General features: G+C 31.2%; 1 protein-coding gene across 1 annotated transcript in view; it reads right to left on the bottom strand.

Moving 5' to 3' along the window:
• Positions 1-5582: 5582 nt before the first annotated feature.
• Positions 5583-18006, bottom strand: part of LOC127738752 (echinoderm microtubule-associated protein-like 2) — a 107469-nt gene continuing 95045 nt past the window's right edge. The window contains exons 21-22 of the mRNA XM_052250102.1: positions 6225-6355; positions 5583-5863 (exon numbers count right to left, since the gene is read on the bottom strand). Coding sequence (XP_052106062.1) covers positions 5723-5863; positions 6225-6355 — 272 coding nt within the window. The 3' untranslated portion in view covers positions 5583-5722. The remainder of the gene's footprint in view (positions 5864-6224; positions 6356-18006) is intronic.

The raw sequence follows: 18006 nt of genomic DNA, 5'->3' as shown, positions 1-18006 counted from the left end.
TAGTATAAATATGCATGTGTTAAAGGATTATGCTAGCTTTTTTGGTTCATTTACTCATTGAAAAGTATGATGGAATAGTGTGCTATTGTGTTAAAATTGGCATATGATGAAACACTAATAAAAAGATAATATAGTTAACCCTTCAACAATGAATTCACTGCAACTGTATAGTATCCTGTTCACATTGATAAAAGTTTACAATGCTTTTCACCAAAATTTTAAATTTGCTTTGATGGATTGGTGCATGAATTTGTAAGCTAAGCTATTTTTTTCGTTTTTTCCCTTCTTATTAGGAAGTGCTTCACCAAATAATATCACTGACTATGAATGCAAGTGTTTCACTCAAACCTATTACAATTCACTAAACATTTTGACAGAATTGCAATTTGTGTCATCAAATCATTATGTTTAACTGATATTTTACTGCATTGTCCAGGAGAGTCAAGTCATCAGTGGTACTTATGTAAATGCAAAATGATTGATTGATTGATTGGTATTTAACGCCACTTTCAACACTGTTGTGCTACTGCGTGGCAGTCAGTATTTATTGGTGGAGGAATCCCGAGTGCCTGTAGAGAACCACCGACCTTCGGTAGGAAAACTGTCAATCCTAGTCAATTAAGATCGAAGTCGAGTGCACCTGCCCCGTGCGGGATTAATGCAAAATGAAAGTATACTTACCATCCTATTAGATTTGATTTCCCACTTCATCATTACCATAATTTTACAGCTGAATTTATATATATATATATATATATATATATATAAAAGTCTAAATTGAAAACAACGTTCAAACCTATGATTGCGTTGGATAAAAACCGCAATTTTTATACGTGTGCATGTAAAACAAATTTCTTGGTAGAGGGGTCTAAATACAGCACAAACAACAATTTCCAAAAGACCAAAAAAAGTGAAAAAGTCTATTTTAACAAAATGCATTTGACTAACAGGTCGAACAACTGATGTTCTTAAACCCTGCTGACTGCCATTGGCGATTGCCAAATAAATTGATCACCAGATGTAACAAAATGGATCTTAATATTAATTTAATACCAAATAGAAAACAATAAACTTGTGGAAAAGATGGTATACCACAAACATGAGGTGCAAAAATTTGTACACCATATCCGGATTTCGACAATTAATGTCTCTTCAGTGATGTTAGGGATCGAAACGGTATTTGGAAGGCCATATCATTTACCTCAATTTTGGAAAGACTCTTGAATTTTAAAGAGTCGAAATAGGATGAACGGATCATATAAACCCGAAGGAAAATATAATACCAGCCCAAACGAAAAAATATATAAAAGTCTAAATTGAAAACAACGTTCAAACCTATGATTGCGTTGGATAAAAACCGCAATTTTTATACGTGTGCATGTAAAACAAATTTCTTGGTAGAGGGGTCTAAATACAGCACAAACAACAATTTCCAAAAGACCAAAAAAAGTGAAAAAGTCTATTTTAACAAAATGCATTTGACTAACAGGTCGAACAACTGATGTTCTTAAACCCTGCTGACTGCCATTGGCGATTGCCAAATAAATTGATCACCAGATGTAACAAAATGGATCTTAATATTAATTTAATACCAAATAGAAAACAATAAACTTGTGGAAAAGATGGTATACCACAAACATGAGGTGCAAAAATTTGTACACCATATCCGGATTTCGACAATTAATGTCTCTTCAGTGATGTTAGGGATCGAAACGGTATTTGGAAGGCCATATCATTTACCTCAATTTTGGAAAGACTCTTGAATTTTAAAGAGTCGAAATAGGATGAACGGATCATATAAACCCGAAGGAAAATATAATACCAGCCCAAACGAAAAAATATATAAAAGTCTAAATTGAAAACAACGTTCAAACCTATGATTGCGTTGGATAAAAACCGCAATTTTTATACGTGTGCATGTAAAACAAATTTCTTGGTAGAGGGGTCTAAATACAGCACAAACAACAATTTCCAAAAGACCAAAAAAAGTGAAAAAGTCTATTTTAACAAAACGCATTTGACTAACAGGTCGAACAACTGATGTTCTTAAACCCTGCTGACTGCCATTGGCGATTGCCAAATAAATTGATCACCAGATCTTACAAAATGGATCTTAATATTAATTTAATACCAAACAGAAAACAATAAACACTAAAATAAATAAAATATATATATATATATCAAATGTAAAGTCTTATGGAAGGCAAAGTACTATTTTATAAATTCTTATGAAACTGTCAAATTTACAGTTTTAAATTATCCAAATCAACATCATAGTTTACAAGAAATGGTTTTATTATCTATAGTAGTCTTATCAAATATAGAGTACACAACGAAAAACAAGATCCATGCATCAATATATAATAGTATCATCTCTCAACAAACACTGGCTTATATAACATAACTGTTCATATACAACATCAAACTGGCAGTGTTACCGTAGAAATATCACCTGTGTTATCATAGAATTACTGTAAACAACAAATATATTATTATGTCTTAATTGTATTACTTAAGAAATTTCTCTTACAACAAAGAATAAAGAAAATATTACCAACAATCTACATATACCATTGTAGAATTTTTATCATTCCATAAGCAATTTGTATTTTTACTGTGCTTATTTAGTGGGCTTTGGGGTATCTCAATAGCAATGGCTAAAACAGTTTACCAAATTGCAGTTTGAATTCTTCTCCAACAAACTGGTCAACTGGTAAACTATTTTAACAATTTGCTGGAAAGGATATTAGTATGAAGTGAGTGCAGTGAAATAAAAAGTAATACTTACCATCCAGCTCCAGTTAGTTGATGTTTATGTCATGAATTTCAAACAAAATACTGACTAACTATAATATGAGTCACTGGTTTAAAAAGGTCTAACTTTGAAATGAAAACTTCTATCCTAAATAAATTTTATAAATAAATAGTTCAAAACATTGTTTTGTAGGTCAATTATTTATAGCTTTGTTTTCATAGAAGAAGTCATTGTGTAACTGTGATTTGGATAATATTTTCTATAAGAATTACTGATCTGCTGGCATTAAAGGGAAATAATTTTATTGAGTCATTGTATATTAAAAATTAAATCAAAGATACCAGGCTTATGATTTTGCCTACAAAGATTCATCAATACAACTCAAATAAAAAATTAAAAAACCAAATTAGTACGAAGTTGAAGAGCATTAAGGACACAAAATTCCGAAAGGTTTTGCCAAATACTGCTTATAAGTAATCTAATCCTTGGTGGTAGAAAATCATTAGTACTTTGAACAATTCAAGGTTTGCAAGAAAGTTAATCTATAATTTATCAATTTATATCAACACAGAATTGCTGACTACTAGGCTGGTGATACTTTTTTAATTTAATAAGGAATCTGTATGATTTATAGAACTTTGAATGTGTTCCATAATATGTTTTTAACAGTTGTTTTCAAAATTTTAATCGTCTTAAAAATAAATTTCAGTGTTATTTTCAGAACAGGAGATAATAGTTAAATAATCTTGGAAATAACGTTAGAAACAAATTACTTATAAAATGAAGGAAGTTCATATTTGAAAACAAAATTTTGCTGATTTTACAGTAATGTTAATTATTTCCCTTTAATATTAGCAGATTAGTAATTGCTTTAGAAAAAATTATCCAAATTACAATTACGCACTAACTTGCTGTTAGGAAACAGAGCTATAAATTATTGACCTACAAAACAATGTTTTGAACTATTCATTTATAAAATGTTTTTAGGTAAGAAGTTTTCATGTCAAAGTTAGACCTACTTAAATCAGTGACTCACATTATAGTAAGTCATTGTTGTGTTTGAAATTCTGGACATAGACATCAACTAACTAGAGCTGGATGGTAAGTATTACTTTTTATTTCACTGCACTCACTAAATACTAACCGTCACTGAAGCAATTTGTTAAAATATTTTACCAGTTGATCAGTTTGATGGAGAAGAATTTAAACTGCAATTTGATAAACTGTTTTAGCCATTGCTATTGAGATACCCAAAAGCCCACTGAATAAGGACAGTAATCTCAACGCAGACTATCATTTTTGATGCTAGGACATCTTATGAGCATGAAATAGCTCGATTTGGTTTTTTTTACCTTTTTTAAATTCCTTCCCTTTCTGATATCATCTGAAAATGTCTCATGTGAAAGTGATTCAAGTAACATATCAATTTAAACTGAACATAAATGCATTATACACTGTATGAAGAGGAAAAACAGTTACCAATTGCGAAAAGACTTGGTATTAAATGGTATTAAATGCAATAAAGGATACAAAAAATGTTCATGAAGAACTTCTCTTACAAATTTATGCTCAACTATCTTTAAATGACGCTATACTATACCAACTTCTCCCTATTTATTTTGATTATCTTGATTACAGTGAAACTTTAAAGAACCTGATTATCTAGATTAAAATAAACTGATTAGAACTTTATTATCATATTATATAAGGGACTATAGTCTGTTCTAGTGATAAACCAAATGTTCCAAAATCCATAATTCACACCAGATTGACTTAAAGGTTGTTTTGTTCTTACAGCCCCTGGTGTTCAAGTTGTAGGAGTTCTGGGAATCAAAGTTTACATTTACCCAGATTCAAATGTATTGTAGAAAGACATTTTAAACCAGGAAATTCGTTTTGAGGAATGAAATTTATCAGGTATTTTATCCAATTTATGAAAAATATGAATTAAAATAAAGAATCCACATTTCAAAGCCAACACATCCTTGAAAAGGGCCGTTGAACATGCAGGACTTCATCTAATTTGAATAAATTCAAACAGGAAATGTTATTTCCCCCTCCAAAATGACAAAAAATCATTTAAAACATGCACTTATGTTCTCTCATTCAAAGTAGATATAATAAAGTTATTTCTAATAATTTGGACATGAACTGGAATAGTTAACAATTACAAGGGGTAATCATCTTGTCAAACATGAATTAATTTGAATTTGTGATTATGAATTTAAGAGGTTTTACAAATACAAAAAGTTGTAACACTTAATCTATGGTTTGTACATCTAACCGACACATGAAAATACAAAATTTCATTTCACAAGAGTTTTTATATCTATTAATTCTCACAACATATAGATCAATAAAAAAATACCCAAAAATATAATAGATTCAAAACATATTATATTTGAGGGAAAGTGACTTTTGTTAGTTTATTGCTAACACATAAACAATGCATTGGGAGGAATTCAATGAAACAAAAATGTAATTAATTTGTTAGCACAAAATGAAAAACCACAAATCAAATTCAGTTTCCACGATATATATGATAGGAACTGGTACTTTTGGTACCAAATCACTGAATTATAAGTCAGTGTGTAGAAGAAAAACTATCAATAAGTAACAAATCCATTATTACAGTCACTGATCACAAACATTAAGAGTGGTAACCATTCAATTAAAAGAAATAACAATAAAAGATTCATATATTCAGTAATTAAAGGAAGGAAACAAAACTGTCCTACAAAGATTGTATAATAATTTTCTCTGATCACAAACCATGCGTGTTGCAATAAATACAGTGAAATAACAATAAATGTATCAAAAAAGTTAAATTTCAATTTTAATAGCAAGACACCAGTTCCTATACAAAGATTCCATTGTAACTGTCACTGATCATACGGGTGTTTTATGTTAAGCATAAAAAGGTACTGTATAACAAGGTCCGGTGTGTCCCAGCACTAACTTTGGTTCTCAATCGTTATCAGCTGCCACTATCTGCCACTGCATCACAGACATGTCATTGCCTCCTGTTGACAGCACACGAGAATCATCAAACAGGAAGGCTACGTTGGTCACATGACTACTGAGAGCTTTGAAGGACTGACATTGTGTCTGAAGAAAAAAGAACAACAAAAATGTTAAGTCATGCAATACTTTGCCTTTTCATGAAATACAATGTATTCAAATTAAAATGTTGCAAATATTTCAATTCTTATGTAACAATGTGTTGTTTTTTCTGTATCACTAGTAATATTCAGAAGAAAAGCTTTTAATATTCAATGTCACATGAATCTTATTTTTTTAAACTTGCAAGTTTGAAATTTGAAAACTCCACTCAGATACATTACTTTATGAGACTATAAACCATGATGTGAGGAAAATGTTTAGCATCTCCCAAATATAGAACTTTACAGAAGTTTTGGGCTAATGACCTTATGCTGATTTTTTTTTCAAGTCGAGAAACATTAATTACCTTAGGCTGACTACATGGATACTTGAACAGATTCACCTTGCCAAAATCATCAGCTGATACCAGTAGTGGTTTTTTATTGGCTCTTGCACAGTTGTTTATGTCAGTTCCATCAGCACCTCTTGGCCAGATTCCTAGAAACATTTATCAAATGTTACATATCTATTAATAAACCCATACCGTTTAGAAAGCTATAAAGGCATGACAAAACGTCAAACAATTCAAATAAAAGAACAGAGTTCCAATGTCCCACAGGTTGCACATATTTTATATTTCCAAGGGGCATAACTCTTTAAAAAAAAGTCGATCGTCCACCATTATAGAACTTGTCCGATATATTGTTGATATTAACCTAAAGTATAAGTCTTATAAAAATCTGGCAAGAATTGTACCAGTGAGAGCGCTAACGAGGCCATTTTCCATAAGTTTAATATTTCCAAGGGGCATAACTCTTTAAAAAAAAAGTCGATCGTCCACCATTATATAACTTGTCCGAGATATTGCTGATTTTAACCTATAGTATAAGTTTTATAAAAATCTGGCAAGAATTGTACCTGTGAGAGCGCTAACAAGACCGGACGTACCGACGGACGGACACACAAACGGACGCCCGGTATTTCCATATCCCCTGCAACGCGTAACGCAAGGGACAACAAAAGGCATGATGTATGAACATAACAATAAAAGAAATTTATTTGTCACCAAGTACACAAAAGCAGAGAGATTCATTTGGAATTTATTTTTATGTACATAATGGATAAGACAATGCTACGAAATCAAAACATATCTTTCTTGGCACTGAAATAGTGTGAGGACATAGACTTTAGTTGGTTAAAGTTTACAGATTATTTTACAATGGAAAAAACAACAAAACCAAAACAAGTAGTAATATCATAATGAACAAGTTTTAATCCCGCTGCAAATGTTTGCACCTGTCCTAAGTCAGGAATCTGATTACAGTAGTTGTCGTCTGTTTATGTAGTTCATACGTGTTTCTCGTTTCTCGTTTTTATATAGATTAGACCGTTGGTTTTTCAGTTTGAATGGTTTTAGACTAGTAATTTTTTGGGGCCCTTTATAGCTTGCTGTTCGGAGAGCCAATGCTCCGTGTTGAAGGCCGTACCTTGACCTATAATGGTTTACTTTTATAAATTGTAACTTGGATGGAGAGATGTCTCATTGGCACTCATACCACATCTTCCTATATCTAAGTAGAAAATTATTTTTTTACCTCAAATATTATGTTACTAGAGGTGTTTAACGACCTTAACTTCCCATCAGGGTCTCACTTGGTCGGCATTGCAGTCTCAGCATTCTTTAAAATGACCTTCAGACCAATCAATATACCAAAACATTTTCAACTTGGCTATTCAGAAACGAATCTAGTATGAGTAATTTCATTGGTCTTAACTAATATGAAAATAACAGCACATCATAGGTTGTATCACCATTGTTTAGTATGTGGTTAACCAATAGCAATGTTCTGGGGTATGACTATAAAATATTACCCAGAATGCCTCAGAGTTTGAAAGAGGATTTAAGCAACAACATTTATGTATTGGTCCTTTACCATTATATATTTACCTGCAATGGCAAGCGACAAGGTACAGTTTTGTAAAGCCCATTCAACATCTCTTAATGAGGAAGATGAGGTCTCTTGCTGACAACTGGGTATGTTCCCTGAAAGATTAAGGCAAATCATTGAAACATTTCATTAGTAATTAGACTGATTAAAATTCCATTATTTTGAAAAACAGGACAGTAACAAAAACCACAAATCAAATATAAAACATGATTAAATACAGTAGCTCAGAAAAATTTATCTTACACGATTCAAATAAAAATAAATGTAATTGTTGCATACTAGCCATGCTTGATTGCATTGGTTTGTTTCAGACCAGCCATGCTTGATTGCATTAGTTTGTTTCAGACTAGGCTTGCTTGATTGCATTAGTTTGTTTCAGACTAGCCATGCTTGTTTGTATTAGTTTGTTTCAGACTAGCCTTGCTTAAAAGCATTAGTTTGTTTCAGAGAGCATTGGTATCTTTACCATTAAAATTTTAAAAAACTTTCAAGAGCATTTGTTAAGAATATATTCAATATGGAAAAAACACAATAAAAGATGGTCGGGTTGGGGTTTACAGAATAATGGGAAAAAAGTGCAGAATAACGGGCAAAAAATATAAAGGATAGAGAAAAAAAAAGAATACAGAAATGAAGGACCATCCATCCTGACCCTCATAAAAGTACTTACAGAACAGAACTTCATAATCTCCTGAGTTACTTTATATATATTTTCCATTAGCTGACCAGTCAATATGTGTAATAAAACTACTATGTCCCTGTAATTAGTATTCAAATGGGTAATTTATATACGATAAGTTATCTTTTGTTAAGAGTTGAAATCTTGTTTGCTAATTTCGACCATCACTGCCGTCTCTTTTAAGGTCAATACACGTACTATATTTTTCATTCTGAATAAAAATGAGGTATCCAAAACATTGGCAATTCAAACTTAATGGATTTTTTTTTACTAATTACAATATGATTTCATTTATATCAATGCTTTTAAGTCATAAAAAAATATTTTAATTTTAATATTAGTGTTTTTTTTTATTAAATGCAGGTTTATTTCTCTACTTCGGGTGATAACTTTTTTTTGCAATTCAAATATTTTGGTATTTCAAACAACACTTTATATGATAATAACTTATATATCCACTTACATGACATCGACCAATACGATTATATTTCTGTCCTCCACCCTCGACATCATAAACATATATAAAATTGTCCCTGGAACCAAGAGCTAAACGGGATCCATCTAAACAACAGAATTCAACATGGATGATTTCTACATTACAAGTGCATGGTATTTTTCATCAATTAAAAAAATACAGATCTTGATTTAGGCTTTTTTTGCCCCAAAAAAACTCAATTTTAATATTCAAAATCATCTTAACATATCATATGCATTTCTAACAAAAAATTAGTACCTGGAATGCTTCCTCTTTTTTTTATATATTATCAGTATGTTCTTATTCTTATTTCAATTAAAGAGATGTGTAAAAACATGATTTGTTGTTCAATCTCAATTTTAAAGAATGAAACAAAATTCTTTTTTTCACCATAAATTATAAAAAAAATTTAATTTACAATTGAGTAGAATTAATTATTGTTTACTTCTGCACATGTACAATACTGTTAATTTAAGTATGAGCTCAAAATTGGCTTCCTTATTTTTTTTTTGCTTTGACATGCAAAATAAAGTCTGGGTGTTGAGCCCAGGTTATTTTTGTACAAGATACTTTTGGTTGTTATATTTATATATTTGGTCGTGCAAGCAAACTATCTAAAAACAATTGTCAAGGGTTCCATTTAACCCTGTTTCTGGCCTGCTTTTGCTGCTGTCAATGTAAAAGTGTAATGTTGACTGCACAAAACTGTTAATTTTTTTTAACAATGAGATGATGGTAAACCAGTAAATCTAAATTCAAAACAATATTGATGTGGACCAACAGTAAAACAGAAATATTTAATGATTTGTAATTCATCCTAGTTCATACTTTAACAGCATTGACTAGCTAAGACAACATATCCACACACAATCACCACATTTTCACACTGGGTATCCCGATCAGAAATCCACTGAGGGTTCAGAATCCCCGAGGAGGAAATACACTTTGTTTAGTGCAATTCTTAAGAAAAATCTCGATCCGATATCCACTGAGGATAATGCACCACGGGAATCAGATCCAGATTTTACTTACCCACTCTGTCATGGCCAATTTCTCCTAGGGATTCAGATCAGGATACCCTGTGCACATTTTGGAAAATTAAATTTCGTTTCAAAGATTATCCCTTCTTCCTTACTCAATAATGCTACATAATCAAGTGAAGAAAGCATACTTTTAAATACTATTTTCATATTACTGACTTTTGGCTCAGGAGTATATAATTTTCCAATAGGTTACCTACTCTGTGTTCAGTCAAGTAAGTGTAACTAAAATATATAAAATCAAGCTTACAATCAGTGCAATGTTGGGGGGGAAAAATGTCATATGTTTTCTATATACAACAAAATCATCGGAAAGCAGTTTAATTTTAAGCCCAAATTGCACAGATTTTACTTCTTTTAGTTGCTTTTACTTGACCGAGTACCAGAATGTCCAACCATAGAGCAGGTAACCTTTCAAAATATACTCTGGAGTCAAAAGTTGGTCCTCTGAAAATAGTCTACATAAAACACACTACTAAATTTGGCAAAAACCTTACATAATTCAGGCATATATTCATGGTATTCCTATGTTTGAAATGTAAGCAATAATAATAATAATCAAAATTGATAATGAAAATATTTGTAGAAATTAAAAAAAGCAAAATAATAAGTTAAAGAAAAACTCCCATGAAAATTCATATAATGATAACAAAAAGAAGGGAATAGTATAAAACTCCAACTGTTTAACAAAATAAGGAAAACTAATAACCTTAAACCATTTTTACTTACCCAAAACTTTGAACAAAGAAAATTTATTCGTTAATTTTCATATTACTGATTACTGTTTAGCACCAGAAACTGGTAGATACAAAAAAATACTGGTAGATACAGAAAAATTCCGCTAGATTTTAGACTATGTATAAGTTGAAGACCAGTTCCATTTCTTTTTGGAATGTATTTTCAACGAACAAATGTCTGATAACATTGATTTTTTACATAAATTAAAACAAATTCTTAATCCTGAAACAAAACAGGATGCCTACAAAGTAGGCTCCTTTTTAAAAAAAGTCACTAAGACTGATGACAGGGAATCCCTGAAAACATATCTGAATTTATATATCTAACATAAATATGATGATTGCAAGACTAATATATATTGTTTTCGTTGATTGTTCATTAGTCATTGACCTATATGAGCGTAACATGCTTTTCAATAAAGTAATAATTTCCTGGTCTTTTTATCAAATATGTACAGATCATATAGTTGTTTGAAATTATTTTAGAAATTGACTAGATTTCTCTTAGAAAAGAAAGTATAAAGATCCAAAACAAAATACTAGAATATGGTTTGAACTCTCTAAACATTTTTTCTCATTTTTGACAAACGTTTCAACCTATACATCAAATGATATATAGATATATATGATAAAGAAATTTCCTGAGAGGGTTATGGACATTAAAAATGAAAAAGTTTGCATGTTTTAAATGAAAATCAAAGATTTTCTTCTTTTTGTTGTATAGTGAATAAAACTTGAATACAATGCCACTTAAATATTTTTTTATCAATGCATTTTCCTTTCTGAGCATGCTGCATAGTTATCACAAAAGTGGCTGTGAATTGAAATTTTTATATCTATATGCATATATGTATATTTTGATGAAACAATCTATCAAGATTTATGTACATAACATAAACCATGTAAGAGTGGGTTCAAAAATGTATACCTTAAAGAGGCACAACTTTTGATGACTGTAATGAAATTCTGCTGCAAAATTTATTTAGTTTGCTGTCAATTGGGCAGTGAACTATAAAGTTTTTCTGGAAAAGAACACCTAATGACTTACATCATACACGCAATGACTTACGTCAAACACGCCACTTTTTTTAGTCAGTTTCCCAGATTCTAAAGTCCAGAAATGTATGTGTCCTTTGCCTACATCTATAATGCTATTTGGTTCTGATAGGTGAAATTCAACTGCTAATACTGGATCTTGGCTCCCCTAAAAAGTAAGTCAAATCATGAATAAAATGAACTAAAAATTAACGATACTTAGTTGAGAAAACACAAAAAATCAAAACACAAACTAGTGTACATGTAATGCTCTTTTCGAAAAAAAATTTAAAATCATTTACAGTGTTATTTATAATAAATGGCTGGAGCAATTATTAGATTAATTCTCTCACAATTTCTGAAAATATTATTAAGTGATGACATATTTTCAAAGAAGAAAATTTGAAGTAGTATAAAAGTATATTAGAAATGTGTTATTTAACAAAATATCAATACTCAGTGACATGCAGTAGCACAGTTCATATACAAGAAAAAATTCAACCCTAAATCATACATGATCTGATCGCTTTAACCCAATTTTTGACCAACACATACCAAAGAATGAAAAATAAAAAATCCTGTACATAACTTTTTAGAGGATAACATAAATATTCCCATACTTCAAACATTTCAACAATATGACTGACTGCTGTTTAGGCACCACTGTTACTACTGATGCTATATAACAAACTTAAGCATTAATTTCTATGACTTCTATTTCTCAAGTTTTCCTATAACCATTCATCCCAATATGTTTTCTTTTCCAAGAATTTTGATATTCAATTATTGTATTAAAACTTTTCCAAAAATGATATCAGTTAACAATATATTTTTAGTCTATTCTATATCATTGAATGATATGTTTTCCCTTGCTATACAGTTGTTTTTATTGAATGAATGCAAACTCTCAATAATTCTATGCTTCTTTCAAAATGAGCCGAAATTTAAGCTTTACTACTATATTAAAACTATAAAAATTGTAAAAAATGTAATCATATACTGTCTATTCAGAAATGTTTGTGTGTTTTATTATTGCAATTGTTGGAAAAAGGACAAAAATGCGGGATAAATCATTAGGATATCAGAAAATGCTGCAAACAAACCATACCATCAAAATATACATGGTATAGAATGCAAGTTTCATTTTCCAAAACCTATCCAATCGCATTTTCAAAAATAATAAAAACATCACAAAAAGTTCTGAATTTACAGTATTTACATTTATAATCCCACTTATTCATACAATATAGAACAATTTTTCAGAATACCTACTTTAGTATTAGCCAGCTTGCGACCTTTCTCAACATCGTAAACAAACAAACAGTTCATGTTCATTACTTTCATCAACAACACACAATTTAGCTCCGCCATCCTGTTATATGTTAAAACAGTTACTTAAAATAATGACTGGTTTTCTGTGGTTGATTAAAGGCCAAGCATTTCTTACAATAAAATAATTCTGTTTTAAATTCTAATTGCAACTTGTTATAAATTTGTTTTATTACAATGCTTTTTTTTTCTCTTCAACAAATCAATCATAACTATAAGGAGATTTTGTGTCTTAAAAATGATAAGATTAGAAAACTTAACATTTGCATGAAACCATCAAATATGACCTTTGTGTCCTATGGCTCTAAATACACATCAAAAGAATGATCCTACTAGATTCAATATTGTCTTGTATCTGCTTGTCATGGAACCTTTTTTTCTTTCAATAATATCTCAGAAGGGTTTATATTTCATATTTCTTTTTCAGTTATTTAGACTGCCCCCCACCCCCTCCTCAAATAAATAAATTCTATTTTTTTTTTACTTAAGGAATGACTGTAATATTTTTTCTTGTCTATTCGAAATAGCATCAAAAATGTGGTGCACACTGAAAAACCCGTGTAGCGGGTTATTAAAAGTGTGCACCACATTTTTTAAAGGAGGTAATCATGAAAAAAAGTAGATGACGTCACGGTCACATGACAAAATTATGTCTATGAGCTGATAGACAAAAAACGTTCTGCCAATCAGAAGACGTGTTACATCCAAAATTAAATTATTGAAGGATAAAAATAAATTTCTTAGTCAAAAATAGTGGCCATGTTGATCAGCTGATCAGCACAAAAGTGAAAACACCCAGAAGATGTTTCTGCATGATTTTCAGAGATTCAAAAACTTTTTGTTGGTAGCTAAACTGGTACACTAATTACCACAAGAGTAACAACACTTGGTAAAATAACAAAGAACAATCCTGCAATATCTAATTTCTTTTCATTGAGTGTTTCTATAGCACAACCTAATTGTTGAGTCTTAAGGAACTTAGAAGTGCACCAAATGTAGGGAATAGTTCTTATTCGTCTTTGGTCAAAATGAAAACAAATCTTACCTGTTTTGAAAATGACAAGCAGCAGACAGATCTGACAAAGTCCCCTATCCCAATGACATGCAGTGTGTTCAGACTAGTAGAGTGCCTGATACGCACATGAGGCTGAAAAGTAAAACTAAACATTAGGGTTAATGCTTGAATAGTGTCAATTAGGGAAATTTCAGAGAAAAAAAACCATTTATATTATGTTAAAGACTTGTAGACTTCCTAAGTTTTGTTACATACAGGTACTGAATGTATACAGCTTTTATGAAAACAAAACTCAAAGTTAAAATAAAAGTTTAGAAACAATTTGTTGGTCGTCATTATTCAGCTAATACAGATCTACAAAAAAGATAAGACTGGACATTCAGCTTTTGCCTAAATGAATATATTATTGAAAATCTGATATAAAATCAAAGAAATAATGTACAATGCAGCATTTCTATCAAGCCAGGTGACCCCTACAAATCTCATTCCAGCACAAGAATTTTTAAATGACTTTCGAACAAATTCAAGCAAATCTGACAAGAAAAACTTTTAAAGATGAGCTTTGAGCTTTAAGCTATAACAATAAACAATAATTACACTTTTCTGAGCATTTGTTTCAGAATGTATTCACACCTTTGTTAGTATTGATGTATAATGATAAATAAAACTCCCCTCTGCGACTGTTTGCCATAGAGAGATAAATAACTGCATGCAACCACAATCAATGTATATTGTTTACGTTTTGCCTATGTCATGTTGGAAACTTTATCTTTGACCTTTTAACCTTGTTATTCAGTGTGATACATGTTCTTTTAAATGACTCCAGTGTTCCATTTTTTAAACACATCAACAAACACACACATGCATCATGCATCTAACATAAATTTATTCTCTAGTCTACACATGTGCTATTACAAATGTATACTCAAAGGTGACAAACAATATTACATGTATAACATACTATAATTCCTGGATTTACATATGTGCTAATACAAATGTGTAAACAAAGGTGACAAACAATATTATATGTGCACTCATGTGCTGTTTACCTTTTTATCAAACTCTTCTTTCTTTTTCTGAACATGAAATAAAAAAATATTAAAACATAAGGAAAATTGTTATAAAATTGAAATATCAATTTGCATGTTACAAGGAGCAAAGTAAAGAAGTAAAGCAAAGAATATAAATATAACTAAGCAACTAAGAAGAATCATCTAAACATGAAATATAAGTAACTAAGAAAAGAGATATCCTTTCCAGAAAAAAAAGGTACTAATAAAATTCAGAATGGAAATGGGAATGTGTCAAAGAGACAACAACCCGACCATAGATCAGATAACAGCCGAAGGCCACCAATGGGTCTTCAATGCAGCGAGAAACTCCCGCACCCGGAGGCGTCCTTCAGCTGGCACCTAAACAAATATGTATACTAGTTCAGTGATAATGGACGCCATACCAAACTCCAAATTATACAAAAGAAACTAAAATTAAAAATGATACAAGACTAACAAAGGCCAGAGGCTCCTGACTTGGGACAGGCGCAAAAATGCGGCGGGGTTAAACATGTTTTTTGAGATCTCAACCCTCCCCCTATACCTCTAGCCAATGTAGAAAAAACAAACGTACAACAGTACGCACAGTAAAACTCAGTTCAAGAGAAGTCCGAGTCCGATGTCAGAATAGGAAACAAAAGAAAATAAACAAAATGACAATAATACATAAATAACAACAGACTACTAGCAGTTACTGACATGCCAGCTCCAGATCTCAATTAAACTGATTGAAAGATTATGTCTTCATCATATGAATATCAGGCACAATCCCTCCTGTTAGGGGTTTAGTATTATACCGTCATATAATATATGAGAAAAAACATAACCCGTGTCATGCCAACAACTGTTTTTAGAATAAATATGTTTAATTCCGATGCAAAGACCCTAATAGTTTCTTTTGTGGAAAGTAGCAAAGTCAAAGTACAGAACAGGAACTAAAATGAGGTACTGAGTAAAGAGAAATGATCTGTTCCCATTACAAGTCAATTTTAGGAAACAGAAAGGTTTTTTTCTTTATTCAAATGATAGTTTTTTTTACTCAATATCTTAAAAGGATTTCACAGAACCTTATGTCTTTGTGGCTTTTTCTTTAATTGTAAATGTGCAATGTTGACTGCCGAAAAAATAAGTCCATTTATCAGTAAAAATACGTAAAAATTAATAAGATAGGCATTCTGAGAGTATTGCATGGCAATACATAGTCCCCTACTGGTTAAAAAATTCATTGTACTGGAACAAAATGCTAACTTGATCAATAACTTGTCATGTTGTAAACTATATAACAAATATTAAGTCAATATCATCCAGCATGACGAAAAAGTGTGGAAAACTGATTATTTGAGTGAATTTTCCAAGTCCAAGGACCATGACTCTGCACAAAATCATCAGACCGAACCAAAATTTGTACTTGATCTGTAACTTATCATGATACAACTATATACCAATTATCAAATCAATATCTTTAAGCATGACAAAAAAAGGCCGAAAACTGATTATTTGGGTGAATTTTCTAAGTCCAAGGACCATTACTCTGCACAAAATTATCAGACCGGAACAAAATTCGAACTTGATCTGTAACTTGTAATGATAAAACTATATACCAATTATCAAATCAATATCTATAAGCATGACGAAAAAAGTGAGGAAAACTGATTATTTGAGTAAATTTTTCTAAGTCCAAGGACCATAACTCTGCACAAAATCATCAGACCAGAACAAAATTCGAACTTGATCTGTAACGTGTAATGATAAAACTATATACCAAATATCAAATCAATATCTTCAAGCACGAAGAAAAAAAGTGTGGAAAACAGACAGACAGAGTGCAAACCTAAAGTCCCCTTCGACTTCGTCGTTAGGGGACTAAAAAATCAAAATCAAAATTTGCTCAGGATGATCTTTTGATTCCATCTAACATAGATGTAGATGTTCATGTCTAACAAAAACTTAAAACCTAGACTGTACTTAAATGTTATCTGCAATCTTCAAAGTTGGCAAAATGAATAAAAACATATTTCAAAATTTAACTCCAGAATTTATCTCTTGATCAAAAAGAAATAACTGTCCAAGTTTCATAAAACTTTCATAATATTAGTAAAAAATTGGATAAAATCTGTGTGAAGTTTTCACAATTTTGTGTCTTCTAATATCAAAATAAGCCTTGAACAATGTGCAACTACTTTACTTCCAACTAAATTTGAAAAGCATCCCATCTATGAAAGAGGGACGAAAGATACCAGAGGGACAGTCAAACTCATAGATCGAAAACAAACTGACAACGCCATGGCCAAAAATAAAAAGACAAACAGACAAATAATAGTACAGATGACACAACATAGAAAACTAAAGACTAAGCAACACGAACCCCACCAAAAACTGGGGGTGATCTCAGGTGCTCCGGAAGGGTAGGCAGATCCGGCTCCACATGTGGCACCCGTCGTGTTGCTTATGTTATTACAAATCCGATAAATAGTCTAATTCGGTAAGTCACATACGTGAAAAGGGAAGGGTATTGTAGTTACGACATAAGGAACATATCCGATATCATCTGTGAAACGGTTATTCCATAACGGTCAACCAACTCGTGATGGCGTCCGTAAAATTTACGAAGGGATGATTTCAACTTCACCATTTGGAACTCTTGGCTTAATAGCTTCCTTTTGAGCAGCAATCCTCTATCAAGGAAATCATGATAGGAAACACAAGCCCTGGAATATCGTATCAATTGGAAGATATATACTCCGTATGCAGGCGCTGCTGGAATGTTGCTACATAGAAATGGAAAGTTCACAATTGGGAAGCTGAAATCATCTCTTTTGTCGTAAAGTTTTGTTTTCA

Source organism: Mytilus californianus, unplaced genomic scaffold (genome assembly GCF_021869535.1).
Source record: "Mytilus californianus isolate M0D057914Y unplaced genomic scaffold, xbMytCali1.0.p SCAF_4, whole genome shotgun sequence".
Lineage (NCBI taxonomy): Eukaryota > Metazoa > Mollusca > Bivalvia > Mytilida > Mytilidae > Mytilus > Mytilus californianus.
The sequence above is the reverse complement of the archived record's forward strand: the minus strand, read 5'-3'. Positions and strand labels throughout refer to the sequence as shown.